The sequence below is a fragment of the Oncorhynchus tshawytscha genome, linkage group LG09 (assembly GCF_018296145.1).
Source record: "Oncorhynchus tshawytscha isolate Ot180627B linkage group LG09, Otsh_v2.0, whole genome shotgun sequence".
NCBI lineage: Eukaryota > Metazoa > Chordata > Actinopteri > Salmoniformes > Salmonidae > Oncorhynchus > Oncorhynchus tshawytscha.
Window position 1 is genome coordinate 66,177,761 of NC_056437.1, and position 23,158 is coordinate 66,200,918.

Consider the following 23,158-nt stretch of genomic DNA (forward strand, 5'->3'; position numbering starts at 1 on the left):
TACCGCCGTCTGTGCTCATTTAAAAACGGGGCTCCAATTCGCGGGATAAATTCAGCATCTTCACATTTAATGAGAAGGAAGGCGCCGCGCATGTGAGCGCACGTGTTGGGCAGGAGGCAGCGCTTCCCTACAACTCCCTCTACATTGTGTTTGCGGTAGATCCATGGTGTGGGTGCGTCCATGCCAGTGTTTGTGTGTAGAACATCTCTTTACAACAACAATGGTGAGACATTTGATTCGTCTCTAGATTTATACATGAAATTGCATTATGTAACGTCTAACTCGTCCTCTGAACATATGACACACTGGTATGCAATCCCCAGAGGCAGTGTTAAAAAATAATTTGGGATGAACTAAGTGGTGTATTCTGTATCTGAAATGTTACGGACGTTGTTAGTTACAAACCCACACACAGAAATCCCGCTCGTACACACCAGGGAACAGGGAGGAACATGGACTGACCGTTTCTCATCTCCCTCTGATGAGTTGGGGTCCTCGACGTTGGAAATGGGCTCCATTCACCTTAATTCCATCCAGCAGCCAATGAGCGGAGACTGAGGGCGGGCCCCAACCTCACTAGCCTGCTCAGCATTCGCAGTTGGCCCCGTCAAACGACGGCCATCGATGGACGGCAGCGGTGAAGCGTTCCCCGGAGATGGTTGTGTGGAACATCGGCGGGGCAGGCCCACCCCTGGTTCTAGAGGCTAACACGTGATGTGCTGAGAAGAGGAGACCCAGCTGAAACCTGTGAGGGGACAAAACAGAGAAATTAGAGACATAAAATATACAACATATAGTAGGGAACAAATGCATTATGAGATCACTGGTAACCATTTATGAATTTATAATAGCTGTTATATCTAAAAGGTTTATTAATAGCTGTTGATCAATTCTACTGAAACCATTCAACTGAAAGTATGGCTTTTAAAATGTTTTGGAGAGCAATAAATAATTCATGGCAGTTGTCATCCCCTCTAGTTAAATACACTGAACAAAAATATAAAACGCAACATGTAAAGTGTTGTTCCCATGTTCCAGGAGCTGAAATAAAATATCAAAATGTTTCCATACTCACAAAAAGCTCATTTCTCACATTTTGTGCACAGATTTGTCTATATCCCTGTTAGTGAACATTTCTCATTTGCCAAGATAATCCATCCACCTGACAGGTGGCACATCAAGAAGCTGATTAAACAGCATGATCATTATTACACAGGTGCACCTTGTGCTGGGGGCAAAAAAGGCCACTAAATGTGCAGTTTTGTCAGACAACACAATGCCACAGATGTCTCAAGTTTAGGGAACATGCAATTGGAATGCTGACTGTAGGACTGTCCCCCAGATAATATAATGTAGTTTTTCTACCATAAGCCACCTCCAACATCGTTTTAGAGAATTTGGCAGTGCGTCCAACCGGCCTCGTAACCACATACCACGTTTAACCAGGCCAGCCCAGGACCTCCACATCTGGCTTCTTCACCGGTGTGATCGTCTGAGAACAGCCACCCGGACAACTGATGAAACTGGGGAGCATTTCTGTCTCTGAAGCCATTTTGTGTGGAAAAACTCATTCTGACTGGCTGGGCCCGGCTGCTGGTGGGCCTATGCCCTCTCAGGCCCACCCTTCGCTATGCCCCTTCCCAGTCTTGTGACATCCATAGATTAGGGCTTTTTGTGAATTTATTTCAATTGACTGATTTCCTTATATGAACTGTAACTCAGTAAAATCTTTTTTAATTTTTAATTTATTTATTTCACCTTTATTTAACCAGGTAGGCTAGTTGAGAACAAGATCTCATTTGCAACTGCGACCTGGCCAAGATAAAGCGTGGCAATTCGACACATACAACACTGTGTTACACATGGAATAAACAAAACAGTCAATAATACAGTAGGACAAAAGAAAACAAAAAGTCTATATACAGTGAGTGTAAATGAGGTAAGTTAAGGAAATAAATGGGCCATGGTGGCGAAGTAATTACAATATAGCAATTAAACACTGGAATGGTAGATCGGCAGAAGATGAATGTGCAGGTAGAGATACTGGGGTGCAAAGGAGCAAAATAAATAAATACCAGTATGGGGATGAGGTAGGTAGATAGATGGGCTGTTTACAGATAGGCTATGTACAGGTGCAGTGATCTGTAAACTGCTCTGACAGCTGGTGCTTAAAGCTAATGAGGGAGATGTGAGTCTCCAGCTTCAGAGATTTTTGCAATTCGTTCCAGTCATGGGCAGCAGAGAACTGGAAGGAAAGACGACCAAATGAGGAATTGGCTTTGGGGGTGACCAGTGAGATATACCTGCTGGAGCACGTGCTACGAGTGGGTGACCAGTGAGCTGAGATAAGGTGGGGCTTTACCTAGCAGAGACTTGTAGATACCCTGTAGCCAGTGGGTTTGGCGACAGGTATGAAGCGAGGGCCAACCAACGAGAGCGTACAGGTTGCAATGGTGGGTAGTGTATGGGGCTTTGGTGACAAAACGGATGGCACTGTATCCAGTTTGTTGAGTAGAGTGTTGGAGGCTATTTTATAGATGACACCACCGAAGTCGAGGATCGGTAGGATGGTCCGTTTTAAGAGGGTATGTTTGAGTGAAGGATGCTTTGTTGCGATATAGGAAGCCGATTCTAGATTTAATTTTGGTAAAATCTTTGAAATTGTTGCGTTTCTATTTTTGTTCAGTATAGCTACAACTCAGTTACAGGAGGTATGACTAAAAGCTGGTGACAGTGCAGGTCTTGTGTGTATAAGAATGTTCTAGAAACCATGTGTCTAGGAAACTTTTCCTTTGAGCTTTTCTAGAAACAGCGTCCTGAGTGAGCGGCTAGTCCATGGCTAACAGATTTACAATGCTTAGCCTCAAAAAGCCACAATTCTGAGTTTGTGTTGCAGCCCAACTGCAGTCCCTCAACTTGGTTAACTTTCATAGATGGAGCTATGGATCCAAGGACTGATAGCTCATGAAATCAATATGATAATACAAATATTTTAAAAGCTATACATAGTTTCTACACAAAATCAAATGACAAAGAGTAGAACAAGCTGATATTTTGGTTTATGATAGTGTAAGACAGTTGAACTAAGCTCATGTGACTTTAATAAGTTATATTCTTCAAGAATCGATGGGTTTGTATCTTCAACTGAAATGACCATGAGCAGCAGTAAATATCCCAGATTGCCCCTTTAACCTATGTTAAGTGTGTGTCCTGCCTGTGTTGTGTGTGTAAACTGGTTTGCCTGCATACAGGGTCACGGTCAGACTTGTGTCATCTAGGATCAAGGTATTGTGCAACATCACACGTCGACTCAATATCCAATGGCTCCATTGCTGATCAATGCATTAGTCAAACACTGAACAAGCTAATGTTTAGTGACCTATACCTTATTTAATCAATGCTTTGAAACCAAGACAGGTTCATTGAGAACACTGGACTAAATATATGCATGCATGCATGCATGCATGCATGCATGCATGCATGCATGTGCGAACAGTCGTGGCCAAAAGTTTTGAATGACACAAATATTAATTTTCAAAGTCTGCTGCCTCAGTTTGTATGATGGCAATTTGCATATACTCCAGAATGTTATGAAGAGTGATCAGATGAATTGCAAAGTCCCTCTTTGCCTTGCAAATGAACTGAATCCCCCCAAAACATTTCCACTGCATTTCAGCCCTGCCACAAAAGGCCCAGCTGACATGTCAGTGATTCTCTCGTCAACACAGGTGTGAGTGTTGACGAGGACAAGGCTGGAGATCACTCCGTCATGCTGATTGAGTTCAAATAACATTTTGGTAGCTTCAAAAGGAGGGTGGTGCTTGGAATCATTGTTCTTCCTCTGTCAGTCATGGCTACCTGCAAGGAAACGTGCCGTCATCATTGCTTTGCACAAAATGGGCTTCACAGGCAAGGATATTGCTGCCAGTAAGATTGCATCTAAATCAACCATTTATCGGATCATCAAGAACTTCAAGGAGAGCGGTTCAATTGTTGTGAATAAAGCTTCAGGGCACCCAAGAAAGTCCAGCAAGCGCCAGGACGGTCTCCTAAAGTTGATTCAGCTGTGGCATCGGGGCACCACCAGTACAGAGCTTGCTTAGGAATGGCAACAGGCAGGTGTGAGTGCATCTGCACGCACAGTGAGGCAAAGACTTTGAGGATGGCCTGGTGTCAAAGAAGGGCAGCAAAGAAGCCACTTCCCTCCAGGAAAAAGATCAGGGACAGACTGATATTCTGCAAAAGGTACAGGGATTGGACTGCTGAGGACTGGGGTAAAGTCATATTTTCTGATGAATCCCCTTTCCGATTGTTTGGGGCATCCGGAAAAAAATCTTGTACGAAGAAGACAAGGTGAGCGCTACCATCAGTCCTGTGTCATGCCAACAGTAAATCATCCTGAGACCATTCATGTGTGGGGTTTCTTCTCAGCCAAGGGAGTGGGCTCACTCACAATTTTGCCTAAGAACACAGCCATGAATAAAGAATGGTACCAACACATCCTCCGAGAGCAACTTCTCCCAACCATCCAGGAATAGTTTAGTGATGAACAATGCCTTATCCAGCATGATGGAGCACCTTGCCAAAAGGCAAAAATATCGATATTTTGAGTCCATGGCCAGGAAACCCCCCAGACCTTAATCCCATTGAGAACTTGTGGTCAATCCTCAAGAGGCGGGTGGACAAATAAAAACCCACAAATTCTGACAAACTCAAAGCATTGATTATGCAAGAATGGGCTGCCATCAGTCAGGATGTGGCCCAGAAGTTAATTGACAGCATGCCAGGGCGGATTGCAGAGTTCTTGAAAAAATTGCAGAGTTCTTGACTCTCAAATATTGCATCAACTTCATGTAATTGTCAATAAAAGCTTTTGAAACACTTCTGAAATGCTTGTAATTATACTTCAGTATTCCATAGTAACATCTGACAAAAATATCTAAAAGACACTGAAGCAGCAAACTCTAGAAATTAATGTGTGTCATTCTCATAACTTTTGGCCACGACTGATTGATATAGATATAGTAGATCTCTACTGTATCAATGTTGCAATGAGATTACTGGTCAGGACAGCTCTACTAAACAGAGACAGAAAACAGACCGTTTCCCCAGTAATCACTTCACTTCTGTTGCTTTGACAGTAGATGGCGCATGTGTGATTTCAGGTCAGGCCTTGCTCACTCTCTATAGAACATCACTGCCGGGAGAGAGACATGGAAGATTTGAATTGACCGTTAATTTGAGAAATTTACCAGACCCATATTCGTTGGGTGCGTAACCCATTAGGGCCGTCTACCCACGATGCTCGGAATGTCATCAATCACATTTAGAGATTATGGTAATTCATTTTAACAGAAGTCAGGCTATCAGCGTGTCTCCCACATTACAATGTGGGCTGGAGGCAGAAGGCTATGCATTTTGAAAACAAAGACATAATTGTTTGAAACCTGAATGTTTTACTACATGAAGAGTAATGAAAATACACAAGTGACAATTTAATTCCACTAAATTATGCAAATGAACCTATAGACCGATAAGTATGACCATCAAATGTATTTCCATCAGCGAATGAAAAGTTTCTCTCCCATTTAATGTGGATGGTAACAATTTTATTTATTAGCTTTTCATAATTTTTTTTCTGGCCAAAAGCTGCCATTTACCAACGGAAACACTGACACACACAAGCGATGCGCGGGTTTGACTCAATGTCCGCGTGGCGGGCGGGTTTAAGTCATGAAATATTGTGTGGATGAAGGACGGGTGGTTGGCGGGCAGGATGAATAAAAGTAAAAATCAAATTTAAAAACCCAGAAATGTATTAGTCTTGTGCAATTCATATCTGTAGGCTACATTGAGTTTTTTCTTTCATTCTTCTTTATCTGGCGTTAGGCCCTAAAGCTTAGGCTACGTACTAACTGTAGCAGTGTAATTGCCAGATGCTTTTGGGAACCACGGGCAGTTCAAAAAGAAGTAAAAGACAATACAAGTAAGTTGTGTCTAGTAAAAGTTTAATGCCGAGTGCAGGAGTCTCTCCATTTACAAACATCAGTATCAAACCCATCTGTCAGTCTGGACTTCATCACATCATCTTACAAAGTCTCCATGTGCTGGCTCCATAGATGCATCTGTGAACACATACACTGTCACTGTTCTATTACCAATGGCAGTTAGGATAGGTGATATCTGACAAACAAACAGTTTCAACAGTTCAGACTAAACCTACCTAATTCTGGTCTCCCCATCGACGACCGTTGGTGATACTGGTCGGTCCCACAGAAACACAGAGCACTGATTTCCTTAATAAATGGTGGTTATGATTACGATTTGGAGGCACAGTTGAAAAGGTAACGCACTGGATTAATTAGAAAATGATTGCAGTCATTTTTTCAATGCGTGATGAATAAGGTGTGGCTTATGAGTGTGAGAAGAGGGTCAAATTGCATGTCTCACACCCAATGCATGAGAGTTGGCAGCACCGCCTCAGTCATCAGAGCAGTAACTCGGTCCAAGCTAAATCTAGGTCATCACTTCATACCACAGCCACAAAGTCATACAGGGCACCCATTTCTACAATTAGCTTTTAAACCTTAACCACACTACTAACCTTTAACCTGATGCCTAACCTTAAATTAATACCAAAAAGCTCCTTTTTGTTTTCACAAATGTTTACGATATAGCCACTATGTGGGTGTGGTAACTAGTGGATACCATAATTCTATGCGTTACAGATGTAGACTGACTCTAGCGCCTGATTGTTGTTCCTAGATCACTGTATTAGTCAGACTCAAACCTGAGTTAACGGACACCATTATTTTGTTTTGCCCTAGGCAATACAAATTGTATAAGCTCCAAATTAACTTGCAAATCCAACTTGTAGGGTAATGTTAGCTATCTAGCCAACATGACCTAGCCTGTAGCTAGCTAGCAGTATCTAGACAATACACAATAAACTTGTATGAGCTACGACTTAAGTTGCAATGCGGTAGCTAAAACGTTAGCTAGCCTGCCTCGCTAGCTAGCCTGTAAATGGAACAATGTTTTTATGTTGCACATCTTTAAGTTGCCTCATTAAATTATTTCTATATGTTTTATATGTATTCATACACTTTATAGTTGGTTTGAGTTTTTAAGTCACAGAAATCGCGATATTGACCTTGTCCCATGTACGTTGGGTAATACTGATGGTCCTAAATAGCCCCATAGGGATATCGAATATCTATCCAAATTGACCATGGGAATTAAGATCTGGTTGCAAGGAGCTGCGCTCCGAATTGATGATTACTTGGATGCTGCCAGCTGTGGGCATGATTAAAATAATAAACTCGACAATTTATCTTCCAACACTAGTCTTTCTAGCTATTGTTTCTCAATTATTTTATATTCTTTTTACTAATCCCTAGCCTTTACATGTCTCTTCTGTTCACATTTCTTGCTCCTCTCAATTACTATGCTGTGATTTATTGCTGAGAGAATTACTAATCTTTCGGTGTACATGCCTCGGGGCAGGGAAATTTAGTCTACTGAGTATTACCAAGGCAGAAATGTCATACATTTTCTGGCTGCTGATCTTTCTGACTTGATTAATAACTCGTTTTTCTCTTTTCTCTCCTGCTTAATTGCATTCTCTCTGTGTGTCTTACTCTACTGCTCACACACACACACACACACACAAAAGAGTATTTAGTCAGCCACCAATTGTGCAAGTTCTCCCACTTAAAAAGATGAGGCCTGTAATTTTCATCATACAGTGCCTTGCGAAAGTATTCGGCCCCCTTGAACTTTGCGATCTTTTGCCACATTTCAGGCTTCAAACATAAAGATATAAAACTGTATTTTTTTGTGAAGAATCAACAACAAGTGGGACACAATCATGAAGTGGAACGACATTTATTGGATATTTCAAACTTTTTTAACAAATCCAAAACTGAAAAATTGGGCGTGCAAAATTATTCAGCCCCCTTAAGTTAATACTTTGTAGCGCCACCTTTTGCTGCGATTACAGCTGTAAGTCGCTTGGGGTATGTCTCTATCAGTTTTGCACATCGAGAGACTGAAATTTTTTCCCATTCCTCCTTGCAAAACAGCTCGAGCTCAGTGAGGTTGGATGGAGAGCATTTGTGAACAGCAGTTTTCGGTTCTTTCCACAGATTCTTGATTGGATTCAGGTCTGGACTTTGACTTGGCCATTCTAACACCTGGATATGTTTATTTTTGAACCATTCCATTGTAGATTTTGCTTTATGTTTTGGATCATTGTCTTGTTGGAAGACAAATCTCCGTCCCAGTCTCAGGTCTTTTGCAGACTCCATCAGGGTTTCTTCCAGAATGGTCCTGTATTTGGCTCCATCCATCTTCCCATCAATTTTAACCATCTTCCCTGTCCCTGCTGAAGAAAAGCAGGCCCAAACCATGATGCTGCCACCACCATGTTTGACAGTGGGGATGTTGTGTTCAGGGTGATGAGCTGTGTTGCTTTTTACGCCAAACATAGCGTTTTGCATTGTTGCCAAAAAGTTCCATTTTGGTTTCATCTGACCAGAGCACCTTCTTCCACATGTTTGGTGTGTCTCCCAGGTGGCTTGTGGCAAACTTTAAACAACACTTTTTATGGATATCTTTAAGAAATGGCTTTCTTCTTGCCACTCTTCCATAAAGGCCAGATTTGTGCAATATACGACTGATTGTTGTCCTATGGACAGAGTCTCCCACCTCAGCTGTAGATCTCTGCAGTTCATCCAGAGTGATCATGGGCCTCTTGGCTGCATCTCTGATCAGTCTTCTCCTTGTATGAGCTGAAAGTTTAGAGGGACGGCCAGGTCTTGGTAGATTTGCAGTGGTCTGATACTCCTTCCATTTCAATATTATCGCTTGCACAGTGCTCCTTGGGATGTTTAAAGCTTGGGAAATCTTTTTGTATCCAAATCCGGCTTTAAACTTCTTCACAACAGTATCTCGGACCTGCCTGGTGTGTTCCTTGTTCTTCATGAGGCTCTCTGCGCTTTTAACGGACCTCTGAGACTATCACAGTGCAGGTGCATTTATACGGAGACTTGATTACACACAGGTGGATTGTATTTATCATCAGTCATTTAGGTCAACATTGGATCATTCAGAGATCCTCACTGAACTTCTGGAGAGAGTTTGCTGCACTGAAAGTAAAGGGGCTGAATAATTTTGCACGCCCAATTTTTCAGTTTTTGATTTGTTAAAAAAGTTTGAAATATACAATAAATGTCGTTCCACTTCATGATTGTGTCCCACTTGTTGTTGATTCTTCACAATAAAATACAGTTTTATATCTTTATGTTTGAAGCCTGAAATGTGGCAAAAGGTCGCAAAGTTCAAGGGGGCCGAATACTTTCGCAAGGCACTGTAGGTACACTTCAACTATGACAGACAAAACGAGAAAAAAAAAATCCAGAAAATGACATTGTAGGATTTTTAATGAATGAATTTGCAAATGATGGTAGAAAATAAGTATTTGGTCACCTACAAAAAAGCAAGATTTCTGGCTCTCACAGACCTGTAACAACTTCTTTAAGAGGCTCCTCTGTCCTCCACTTGTTACCTGTATTAATGGCACCTGGTTGAACTTGTTATCAGTATAAAAGACACCTGTCCACAACCTCAAACAGTCACACTCCAAACTCCACTATGGCCAAGACCAAAGAGCTGTCAAAGGACACCAGAAACAAAATTGTAGACCTGCACCAGGCTGGGAAGACTGAATCTGCAAAAGGTAAGCAGCTTGGTTTGAAGAAATCAACTGTGGGAGCAATTATTAGGAAATGGAAGACATACAAGACCATTGATAATCGCCCTCGATCTGGGGCTCCACGCAAGATCTCACCCCGTGGGGTCAAAATGATCACAAGAATGGTGAGCAAAAATCCCAGAACCACACGGGGGGACCTAGTGAATGACCTACAGAGAGCTGGGACCAAAGTAACAAAGCCTACCATCAGTAACACGCTATGCCGCCAGGGACTCAAATCCTGCAATGCCAGACGTGTCCCCCTGCTTAAGCCAGTACATGTCCAGGCCCAACTGAAGTTTGCTAGAGAGCATTTGGATGATACAGAAGAAGATTGGGGGAATGTCATGTGGTCAGATGAAACCAAAATATAACTTTTTGGTAAAAACTCAACTCGTCATGTTTGGAGGACAAAGAATGCTGAGTTGCATCCAAAGAACACCATACCTACTGTGAAGCATGGGGGTGGAAACATCATGCTTTGGGGCTGTTTTTCTGCAAATGGACCAGGACGACTGATCCGTGTAAAAGACAGAATGAATGGGGCCATGTATCGTGAGATTGAGTGAAAACCTTCTTCCATCAGCAAGGGCATTGAAGATGAAACGTGGCTGGGTCTTTCAGCATGACAATGGTCCCAAACACACCGCCCCGGCAACAAAGGAGTGGCTTCGTAAGAAGCATTTCAAGGTCCTGGAGCGGCCTAGCCAGTCTCCAGATCTCAACACCATAGAAAATCTTTGGAGGGAGTTAAGTCTGTGTTGCCCAGCAACAGCCTCAAAACATCACTGCTCTAGAGGAGATCTGCATGGAGGAATGGGCCAAAATACCAGCAACAGTGTTTGAAAAACTTGTGAAGACTTACAGAAAACGTTTGACCTCTGTCATTGCCAACAAAGGGTATATAACAAAGTATTGAGATAAACTTTTGTTATTGACCAAATACTTATTTTCCACCATAATTTGCAAATAAATTCATTAAAAATCCTACAATGTGATTTTCTGGGGGTTTTTCTCCTCATTTTGTCTGTCATAGTTGAAGTGTACCTATGATGAAAATTACAGGCCTCTCATCTTTTTAAGTGGGAGAACTTGCACAATTGGTGGCTGACTAAATACTTTTTTGCCCCACTGTGTGTGTGTGTGTGTGTGTGTGTGTGTGTGTGTGTGTGTGTGTGTGTGTGTGTGTGTGTATATATATATATATTATATCTCTCTTGATTGTGTAGCTCTATATTTCTCTCGCTCTAATATTGTACTCTGTTTTACCGTGTAGCGCTCTCGATCTTTGGTTGTTGCTTAATGGAATGGTCTTTGAACAGGGCACCTAGGCCTCCCTCTAATGTACGTGGGTCATTCTCACAAAACTGACATTTGACCCAAACATTGTCAAGGTTAATTTTTCAAGAAATTTCCCCTTGGATCGCTGAGATTAGGATCTGTACTTATCCATTTCAGAATGACTACTATTTGATTAGATATTATACATTGTACCACAAATAAGTAAAACAGTTCGGCAGGCATCAGCTATGTAGCCAAGTGATCATAGTGTCCAGGGGGCAGCAGTAGATGGAACAGGGAACCCGCCACTACATTAGCAGGCGACAAGGCGTAAACAAGAAGTAAAACCAAGATGGCGTAGCAGTGAAGACGTGTTTTGTTCGTGTCATGTACTTTTCGTATATATATTTCAATCTCTTTTCGATTTTTAATTCGATTATACCTTCCGGTAACCTGCCTCACCCAATGTGATACGGTATCGCTATTCTTTTTCATTTTAGAACACATTCAAGAACCTCCAGAAGCTAACCAGCTAATTAGCTATTCAGTCATTGTTAGCCACTGCTAGCGGCTTTTGTCTTCTGCACAGATACCAGCCCTGTTCTTAGCCTGGATAATACTCGCCAGTCTACTAGTATCGGACTGTCTCTCCACAACAACGCCGGATTCCTGCCGTAATCCCTGGACCACTAATTCTGATCTTCACAGCTAGCTTGCCGCTATCTCGCAGCTAGCTAGCTCACCGTGACACCCAGTACCGAAGCTATCCCCAAGGCCCACCTCCCAAGCCTACTCAGCTGTTCACCCGAACCCCACTCATACACAGCTAGAGCCCGATACTCCACCGGATCCTTGCTGTAAACTCTGGACCTTGGCACCGGATCACCGCTGCTACCGATTGGCTATAGTGGCTAACGCCACTGCCGTGAAGCTAGTATCCAGTTAGCCGCGAGCCAGGCGCATCTCCCGGCCAGCAAACTAAATTCTACAATACCTCTTTCGCCATCTGGTTGGATTCCCTGTCGACATGGCGCCCCGCCACCACGACTTGTCTGCCGACAAATACTCCATCCGCTGTGCCTTCAACCGGCCTCCGTCGGAGGGCCACTAACTTTAAACGCCTTGTCGCCTGCTAACGTAGTGGCGGGTTCCCTGTTCCATCTACAGCTGCCCCCTGGACACTATGATCACTTGGCTACATAGCTGATGCCTGCTGGACTGTCCATTAAATCACGGTATTCCATTCTGTTTATTTATTTTTTATCTGTCGGCCCCATCCGCGAACTCGGGCTCTGTGTGTAGTTAATCCGACCCTCTCTGCCTAGTCATCACCATTTTACCTGCTGTTGTCATCTCACCTGTTGTTTTAGCTAGCTCTCCCAATCAACACCTGTGATTACTTTATGCCTCGCTGCAGGTCTCTCTCAAATGTCAATATGCCTTGTATACTGTTGTTCAGGTTAGTTATCATTGTTTTAGTTTACAATGGAGCCCCTAGTTCCACTCTTTATACCTCTGATACCTCCTTTGTCCCACCTCCCACACATGTGGTGACCTCACCCATTACAACCAGCATGTCCAGAGATACAACCTCTCTTATCATCCCCCCAGTGCCTGGGCTTACCTCCGCTGTACCCGCACCCCACCATACCCCTGTCTGCGCATTATGCCCTGAATATATTCAACCATGCCCAGAAATCTGCTCCTTTAATTCTTTGTCCCCAACGCTCTTGGCAACCAGTTTTGATAGCCTTTAGCCGCACCCTCATACTACTCCTCCTCTGTTCCACGGGTGATGTGGAGGTAAACCCAGGTCCTGCATGTCCCCAGGCACCCTCATTTTTTCACTTCTGTGATCAAAAAAGCCTTGGTTTCATGCATGTCAACATCAGAAGCCTCCTCCCTAAGTTTGTTTTACTCACTGCTTTACCACACTCTGCCAACCCTGATGTCCTTGCAGTGTCTGAATCCTGGCTTAGGAAGGCCACCAAAAATTCTGAGATTTCCATACCCAACTATAACATTTTCCGTCAAGATAGAACTGTCAAAGGGGGAGGAGTTGCAGTCTACTGCAGAGATAGCCTGCAAAGTAATGTCATACTTTCCAGGTCCATACCCAAACAGTTTGAACTACTAATTTTAAAAATGACTCTCTCCAGAAATAAGTCTCTCACTGTTGCCGCCTGCTACCGACCCCCCTCAGCTCCCAGCTGTGCCCTGGACACCATTTGTGAATTGATCGCCCCCCCATCTAGCTTCAGAGTTTGTTCTGTTAGGTGACCTAAACTGGGATATGCTTAACACCCCGGCAGTCCTACAATCTAAGCTAGTGCCCTCAATCTCACACAAATCATCAAGGAACCCACCAGGTACAACCCAAACTCCGTAAACAAGGGCACCCTCATAGATGTTATCCTGACCAACTGGCCCTCCAAATACACCTCCGCTGTCTTCAACCAGGATCTCAGCAATCACTGCCTCATTGCCTGTATCCGCTACGGGTCCGCAGTCAAACGACCACCCCTCATCGCTGTCAAACTCTCCCTAAAACACTTCTGCGAGCAGGCTTTTCTAATCGACCTGGCCCGGGTACCCTGGAAGGATATTGACCTCATGCTGTCAGTTGAGGATGCCTGGTCATTATTTAAAAGTAACTTCCTCACCATCTTAGATGAGCATGCTCCATTCAAAAAATGCAGAACTAAGAACAGATATAGCCCTTGGTTCACTCCAGAACCGACTGCCCTCGACCAGGACAAAAACATCCTGTGGCGGACGGCAATAGCATCAAATAGTTCCCGCGATATGCAACTGTTCAGGGAAGTCAGGAACCAATATACGCAGTCAGTCAGGAAAGCAAAGGCCAGCTTTTTCAAGCAGAAATTTGCATCCTGTAGCTCTAACTCCAAAAAGTTCTGGGACACTAAAGTCCATTGAGAACAAGAGCACCTCCTCCGAGCTGCCCACTGCACTGAGGCTAGGTAACACGGTCACCACCAATAAATCCATGATAATCGAAAACGTCAACAAGCATTTCTCAACTGCTGGCTATGCCTTCCTCCTGGCTACTCCAACCTCAGCCAACCCAAATCAGCTGGGCTTGACAATCTGGACCCTCTATTTCTGAAACTATCCGCCGCCATTGTCGCAACCCCTATTACCAGCCTGTTCAACCTCTCTTTCATATCGTCTGAGATCCCAAGGATTGGAAAGCTGCCGCAGTCATCCCCCTCTTCAAAGGGGGAGACACCCTGGACCCAAACTGTTACAGACCTATATCCATCCTGCCCTGCCTATCTAAGGTCTTCGAAAGCCAAGTCAACAAACAGATCACTGACCATCTCAAATCCCACCGTAACTTCTCCGCTGTGCAATCTGGATTCCGAGCCGGTCACAGGTGCACATCAGCCACGCTCAAGGTACTAAACAATATCATAACCGCCATCGATAAAAGACAGTACTGTGCAGCCGTCTTCATCAACCTGGCCAAGGCTTTCGATTCTGTCAATCACCATATTCTTATCGGCAGACTCAATAGCCTCGGTTTTTCTAATGACTGCCTTGCCTGGTTCACCAACTACTTTACAGACAGAGTTCAGTGTGTCAAATCGGAGGGCATGTTGTCCGGTCCTCTGGCAGTCTCTATGGGGGTGCCACTGGTCACGATGGCAACACCCATCCGTAGCACACGCTCCAGCAGGTGTATCTCACTGATCATCCCTAAAGCCAACACCTCATTTGGCCACCTTTCCTTCCAGTTCTCTGCTGCCTGTGACTGGAACAAATTGCAAAAATCGCTGAAGTTGGGGACTTTGATCTCCATCACCATCTTTAAACATCTGCTATCTGAGCAGCTAACCGATCGCTGCAGCTGTACATAGTCTATCGGTAAATAGCCTACCCAATTTTACCTACCTCATCCACATACTGTTTATATTTATTTACTTTTCTGCTCTTTTGCACACCAATATCTCTACCTGTACATGACCATCTGATCATTTATCACTCCAGTGTAAATCTGCTAAATTGTAAATATTTGCCTACCTCCTCATGCCTTTTGCACACAATGTATATAGACTCTTTTCTACTGTGTTATTGACTTGTTTATTGTTTACTCCATGTGTAACTGTGTTGTTGTCTGTTCACACTGCTATGCTTTATCTTGGCCAGGTCGCAGTTGTAAATGAAAACTTGTTCTCAACTAGCCTACCTGGTTAAATAAAAGGTGAAAAACAAAAAAGGGAAAAAAAAGGTCACAAGTTTTCCAAGTCCAAAAAAGTAAAAAATCAAATCCAATTCTAATATATTTTTTTAACATTGCATTCAGGCCAAAGAGTTCAATCTTGGTTTCATCAGACCAGATAATCTTGTTTCTCATGACCTGAGAGTCCTTTAGGTGCCTTTTTGCAAACTCCAAGCAGGCCGTCATGTGCCTTTTTCTGAGTAGTGGATTCCATCTGGTCACTTTACCATAAGTGTCTGATTGGTGGAATGCTGCAGAGATGGTTGTCCTTCTGGAAGGTGCCCCCCCCCACCATCTCCACAGAGGAACTCTGGAGCTCTGTCAGAGTGACAATCGGGTTCATGGTCACTTCCCTGACCAAGGCCCTTCTCTCCCGATTGCTCTGTTTGGCCGGACGACCAGCTTTAGGAAGAGTCTTGGTGGTTCCAAACGTCTTCCATTTATGATGGAGGCCATTGTGTTCTTGGGGACCTTCAATGCTGCAGACATTTTTTTGGTACCGTTCCCCAGATCTGTGCCTCACCACAATCCTGTCTCGAAGCTCTGCGGACAATTCCTTCAACCTCATGGCTTGGTTTTTGCTCTGACATGCACTGTCAACTGTGGGACCTTATATAGATAGGTGTGTGCCTTTCCAAATCAATTGACTTTACCACAGATGGACTCCAATCAAGGATGATCAATGGAAACCAGATGCATCTGAACTCAATTTCAAGTCTCATAGGAAAGGGTCTAAATTCTTCTGTAAATCATTATTTATAAATTTGCAAACATTGAAGTCTGTCTATTTTCCGAATGTACTGCATACTAGAGGTCGACCGATTATGATTTTTCAACGCCGATACAGATTGGAGGACCAAAAAAGCTGATACCTATTAAAAATCGGCAGATTTTTTATTTTTGTTTGTCATAATGACAATTACAACAATACTGAATGAACACTTATTTTAACTTAATACAATACATCAATAAAATCAATTTAGCCTTAAATAAATAGTGAAACATGTTCAATTTGGTTTAAATAATGCAAAAACAAAGTGTTGGAGAAGAAAGTAAAAGTGCAATATGTGCCATGTAAGAAAGCTAACGTTTCAGTTCCTTGCTCAGAACATTAGAACATATGAAAGCTGGTGGTTCCTTTTAACATGAGTCTTCAATATTCCCAGGTAAGAAGTTTTAAGTTGTAGTTATTATAGGCATTATAGGACCATTTCCCTCTATACCATTTGTATTTCATTAACCTTTGACTATTGGATGTTCTTATAGGCACTTTAGTATTGCCAGTGTAACAGTATAGCTTCCGTCCCTCTCCTCTCTGGGCTCGAACCAGCAACACAACGACAACAGCCACCATTGAAACAGTGTTACCCATGCAGAGCAAGGGGAAAAACTCCTAGAAGGCTCAGAGCGAGGGATGTTTGAAACGCTATTAGCTAGCTATTTCACTTCGGTTACACCAGGCTCATCTCGGGAGTTGATAGGCTTTAAGTCATAAAAAGCGCAATGCTTGACGCACAATTTAGAGCTGCTCGCAAAACGCATGAAAGTGCTGTTTGAATTCATGTTTACGTGCTTAATTCTGCCTACCACCGCTCAGTCAGATACTTGTATGCTCAGTCAGATTATATGCAACACAGGACACGCTAGATAATATCTAGTAATATCAACCATGTGTAGTTAACCAGTGATTATGATTGATTGTTTTTTCATAAGATAAGTTTAATGCTAGCTAGCTGACTTGCCTAGTTAAATAACCTTTTTTGAATGTTATGTAACTCAATAGGGTCTTTATAAGATCAATTTTGCATTATCATACCTGTATGAAATATAATTGTAGCATGCCCAATATCATAACATGTTCATAGTGACGTAGAACACACTACCAAATGAGCCGGCTGTGCAAATAAAGATTATTCACAGAACTGTAAGAATGTGCCCAAAAAAAACTGTCAGAATCACTGATTTCTAAAGATGTACGATCAATAACTGCAGTATTTTATCTTCAAACATGTAAAATGGATATGTACAAGTGAATAGTCATGGATGTGAGCCGACTCAAATGATATACGTTATCCTATTAACTGTCGCTGGTTGCTCAGCTCCGAGAGGAACTCTTTGTCCAAAACCATCTAATAGAAACACGGAGGATTTGTTCCCCGGTGCGGAAAGGAAAAGAAAAGGAGATAAGTCGCCCTGGATAAGAGAGTCTGTCAAATGACTCAAATGTAAATGTTACATGAGATAAGGAGGCGGCAGGGTGGATGAGAAGCAGAAGAAGGGGTCTTGATTGTAAAAGCGGCAGATGCATGGCCTCCTAAGCGAGGATCGAGGGGGGGTTAGAGGGAGTGGAACCACTCACATCAACACTCTATAAAAGATGGAAGTTCTACTTTCATCATAACCCCCCCTCTCTCTTTCTTCTCTATAACCAGAAGGCAGTCATGTTCTATATGTCGAGCTATATTAGAGTGTGTGTGTGTGTGTGTGTGTGTGTGTGTGTGTGTGGGGGGGGGGGTGTAGAATGGTAATGCAAAGCCTTATGTGGTGCAGCCATCTGCTCATGGTGGGAAGTCTGTGGCTTAAGCACCAGCTATCTTCATACTAACGGTCTCACGTTACATCTACTGTACATCGCGTGTAGGTGCTGTTTTTGGCCCTGTGTTTTGCTGGTCTGCCTAAAAACAGGGGCTCGATTCAATCTAAATCATAGGACATAAAGACCTAGCTACTTCTACCAGGTGCTTCCTCACAGGTACACGTTTGTGTGTGTGATCGAATGTGTGTGCACATTCCTGCATGCGTGCGTTGAGCCACAAGTGGGAAGTCGTGTTAATTCTGATGAAGCATACTCGTCACACTAATACCTCCAGAACAGGAGCAATGACTTCCCAGGCAGCTGCCCTGGCCAAGGGGTTGGTTTGGCGGGTAGTCAGTCCACTCAGCCTGCATGCCTGGCAGCTTTTATGAACGGGCATGCCCAAAAACCCCTGCCTGGCTGCGTCACCACCCAAAACACACAGCACAGGGAATCCTCTTCTCCTAGCTGCAACCAGAGTGTCTGTGTGTACTGTGTTTGTTTGAGACTGTGTGACAAAAGCGGGCCCTGAGCCACAAGCACTCAGGTAAGAGCAGGAGCCCAAGGTGAGAGTGCTACACACAGATGCGCGTGCACACTTCCCTTTGCAGTGAGGCTGACTGAATTTGCATTCCAGTGTTCACAGTAAACCATCAAAAAATTTGATTGGTTGGTGTATATGAAACAGCGATGGAGATCAATGTTGCTGCTGAGAAGGGAAAAGAAACCTCTCCCTCCCTCTCTCGTGAAAAAGGAAGCTGGACTGTTGAACGTGCTGCGAAATCGCATAAGATACGGTTGTTACTGTAATGAATGCTTCAGAAAGGCCGCAGTGTTAAAATAGCAACACAGAGCATACCTATGGAGAGTGACAGATGGGCATGGGTCCTAAATGGCACCCTAATCCCTTTATAGTGCACTTCTTTTGATCAGGGCCCATAGAGCTTTAGTCAAAAGTAGTGCACTATATAGGAACTTGGGTGCCATTTAGGATGCAGACAAGGTCTACGGTAGATACCTGTATTGTTCTCCAGGGAGAGGTGACTGGGAGAGAAGGGGCAGAGGTGGGGTGGTGGAGGGTCTCTGGTTTCCTTTTAGCCATAATCTTGCGTGACTGCGAACAATGTACTTCAAAAGGTGAGACGGCACTGGCCTTCTTTAGGGCCCCTGTAAAACCAAGCCCCCCCTACAATATCAATGAACATGAAAGACCCTAAGGGTACACAGTGATTGCAAAAGCAATAACGGCAGGAATATGGGGATAGGTGTGTGCGGAGACACCCAAGTTCCAGTATGGGAAGCAGAAAGCACACCAGACCTCGGAGCTAACCTTGCATGTGAAAGAAACCCTTTAACAGTGAAAATTTTTTTTTTAAACCATGGTCTCTCTCACGTCTTTGGAGGAGAAAAAAAACCAGAACCACAACACTCAAACTTGACCCATACACACCTCTAACACCCAGGTCCAGTCATAGAGTGTTGACGTGAGCCTAACCATGTCTAAGATTCTCTACTGCACTTGGTCTGCCTTCCATATCTCATCCACACAGATTGGCAGAGGTGGAATGTGTGTGTGTATGTATAATATATATTATATATACACATTGTAGTTGAGTACTCAACTTGTGTTAGTTTATTAAAAAAGGTTAAGGCATTCCAAATGGGTTAAAGAACAGACAATATATTAATTTCTATCAGTATTTATCAGTGAGAATTAAGGACAGGTTAGTAGACAGGCCTTTGTATCTGCATCAATCAATCAAACTTTATTTACTGTATAAAGCTGAGACATTACTAAAAAAGGCATTTAAAAGCGGAGATCCGTGAAAGTTAAAAAACACACACACAAAAAACAGTCACTGGTCGCCCCAGGCGCATTTGTTGTTCTATTTGTATTTTTTTTTAAAGAGGTGTTGAGCATCCAGTGACATAACAGAAAAGACTGTAGTAAAACAGTGTTGATTGTTTAGCTTTGACTTCAGGAAAGGCATTGCCAATTTTGTATGTTTGGGGGGTTCTGCATGTCATTACAATTGTGGAATAGTTCTAGTTCTGTGGACACAACAACTGGACATCAACTGCAGACTTCCTAACTTGAAGCTGAAGTTTATCATGTGTGATGTGTATGGAACTGGAGCTTGGAGGGAATAGTAAGGCAGACCTGTTGGCTGGTGCTAAGCAGACCAGGCCTGTTATTAAAATATGGGCTGCTTTCAGACTTGATATACTGTACATGCTGCTTTCTGACTTCATATACTGTGCAGGTGTGAATTCTTGTTCTCCATGCATCCAGCCGTCTGTCTGACAAGTCGACAGAGCATTGAAGCCTGCCACGTGAGACTTACATTCGCTGGACTTCCCCGAGAGTATCTCAAGTCCCTTTATGGCTCCTTAAAAGGATAGTACACCTCCAAAATCAACGTGTTTTTCAGGCGTTTTAGGATCTCAAATATGGTCAAAATGTCGAGATGAGTCCCAGACCATCTGTTGTGTATATCCAGCTATAAGCCTCAATCCCAAATAAATGGGAAAGAAAGGCACCACCCGAAATGATGACATAAGACATCCAGCTACATCTATACAACAGATGGCATGGGTCATGCCACAGAGTCATTTCAAACATTTGACCACTTTCAGGGCCTGAAGCAACAACATCAATAAATTTAAAAAATACATTCATTTGTGTGTGAATTGTTCCTTTAAATCCAGAATCTGACTGACAACAGGGCAAAGGTTGTGATGGAGCATGAAGGTATACTTTATCAATACTGTAGGTCTACCTGTGGAACAACCCAGTTCTCGTGGCCGCGGCCACGACCAGGGCTAGTCAGTATTATTCCAGAGCAGTGGTGTGGTGGGCGGAACGTTCCGCAGGGTTCCGGAGTGTTACAGAGTGCGTCTGGCCTGGAACTCCCCACCAGCAGCAGGGCAGTAGGCCCCAGGTGGGATTTATGAAGTGTTAAGAATGTTTTGATCTCAAAACCTGATGCAGGCCATCTGCGAGCAGTCTACACCTCACTGGCGCCTCCATGATGCCTCGTCCTCCATCCACCCACTCCCCCTACAGAAAACACTCAATGTATCTAATATACAGGGAGGTAGCCTGGGTAGGGTAGGAGAGTTAAAAAGTTGGAGACCATGCCCTCTTTTCCCAAACCACAAGGCCCCCACAACCCCAACATCCATCTCCATCTGGCACAAGGCAGGCTGTCACATTCCTTCCCCAGAACACCCTACCCAACTCGACCAAATATGGACTGGGCTGATACATTCAGTACTGCTGACAAATGTGTCTCAAGTGATTGAGCGGATTAAGTCTATCAGCACAACCCTTTTATAGGGTGAAGAGCAAAAGCATCCACTTACTCATTCATTTCTAGAGCTGTCTGAGCTGCAATTGCTCCCAAGACCCCATGCATGCTTCACAGAAGTTTACACACTTGAATAATGCAACACAGCATGTAGAAATGTTGACACTGTTCATTACTGTTCGCAAAACAATGTCCATACAGGCTAGAACACTATTCAATGCAAGATGATCCATACCACCACAGACCGATGCTGGCACTAAGACCGCACTCAATGAGCTGTATACCGCCATAAGCAAACAGGAAAACGCTCATCCAGGTGGCGCTCCTAGTTGCCAGGGACTTTAATGCAGGGAAACAAATCAGTTTTACCTAATTTCTCCCAGCAAGTTTAATGTGCAACCAGAGAGAAAAAAATAAAAATAAACTCTAGACCACCTTTACTCCACACACAGAGACACGTACAAAGCTCTCCCTCTCCCTCCATTCGACAAATTTCACTATAATTCTATCCTTCTGATTCCTACGTACAGGCAAAAATTAAAGCAGGAAGCACCAGTGACTCGGTCAATAAAAAAAGTGGCCAGATGAAGCAGATGCTAAGCCACAGGACTGTTTTGCTAGAACAGACTGGAATATGCTCTGGGATTCTTCCAATGGCATTGAGGAGTACACCACATCAGTCACTGGATTCATCAATAAGTGCATCGGTGACATCGTCTCCACAGTGACTGTACGTACATACTGCACGATATAGTCAGTGAACATATCGGAATCGGCCGATATTAGCTAAAAATGCCAACATCGTTATAGGCCGATATCTAGTTTAACGCTTGATGTGCAAAACCAATTTCAAAGCTGATGTGCATACCTATATAAATAAGGTACATGATATAACGACACCACGTAAAATTTTGCGCTACACGTGCAACACAGAATTCCTAAGCAAGCCCACAATGTCTGCTGTGTGGATCGAGCAGTCAACAAGTTGAGCAGTCATTTGAAAGAGTAGCAAAATTTCAGCGAGACAACAAAGGTGAAATCCATTAAAGCCAGGATAATGAAACTCATTGCCCTTGACAATCAACCGTTCTCTGTCGTGGGTGATGTTGGCTATCGCCGACTGGTCGAGCACCTGTTAACACAAAGTGAGCCAATTTTCAGATGTTGCCTTACCAGAGTTACATAGTAATTGCTTCACTGCTATTAGCTTCACGACATACACTATGGAGCCACCGTTTGGGTCTATGCGTGTCAAAAAAAAGACACAGTAGCACTGTCAAATATGTATAAAAATGTCAGCAAACACCTGTGTGTTTACAATACCGCGTTGGTAATAAAGCATCATCAGACCGCTACTCCTGGGGTAGCTAACTTTAGCTTGGTACCTAGCTAGCACCAATACAACCAGCCTGAAAACAATTACCAGTAAAAACTGCAGTCATTTTCATTATTCTTAGCAATGGTTTAGGAATCCTTGTAAGTATTAGCAAATAGTAGAATTATGCCTTACTTTTATTTTGAAGGCTAATCGCAAAGTCCACTATTAATCAAATAAGAACTGCCTTATAAATTAGGGTTATTTTACATTATGACACATAGCTACAGTGGGGCAAAAAGGTATTTAGTCAAATAAATGATTAACATTATGCTGTTTTGTAGTTTGATAGATTTTTACCTAAGTAACATTTATTGTAGAATTGATTCAAATAATGCACAAACATTTTGTTTCAAATGTAATGACAGAGCAGTAGCTGAGTTTATCTGCTTGGATCAAGTGCCATTCTGGCTTTGGCTAATGAGCCTTCTTTTTTTGTGTGGTCTCGTTTTGGTATTGAGATAATAAACCTGGTATCGGTATTCAAGTCAAAATGCTGGTATCGTGGCAACACTAGTTATAGGGCTATAGGCAAGAGTCATAGATTCTCCAGCAGACCTTGCGCGTCGTCTCTGACTGGTAACATATTGATCTGCATGATGAAAGCATCTACCTTCAA

At 43.2% G+C, this 23,158-nt stretch overlaps 1 protein-coding gene across 2 annotated transcripts in view; it reads right to left on the bottom strand.

Annotated features, from left to right (window-relative positions):
- LOC112258427 (thyroid hormone receptor alpha) overlaps positions 1-23,158 on the bottom strand; it is a 109,184-nt gene that overhangs the window by 23,625 nt on the left and 62,401 nt on the right. The window contains exons 3-4 of one of the 2 annotated variants that reach the window (XM_024432790.2): positions 18,872-19,020; positions 463-745 (exon numbers count right to left, since the gene is read on the bottom strand). In XM_024432790.2, the coding sequence (XP_024288558.1) occupies positions 463-518 (56 nt within the window). In that variant the 5' untranslated portion in view covers positions 519-745; positions 18,872-19,020. The remainder of the gene's footprint in view (positions 1-462; positions 746-18,871; positions 19,021-23,158) is intronic. The other variant, XM_024432789.2, reaches the window with a different exon arrangement.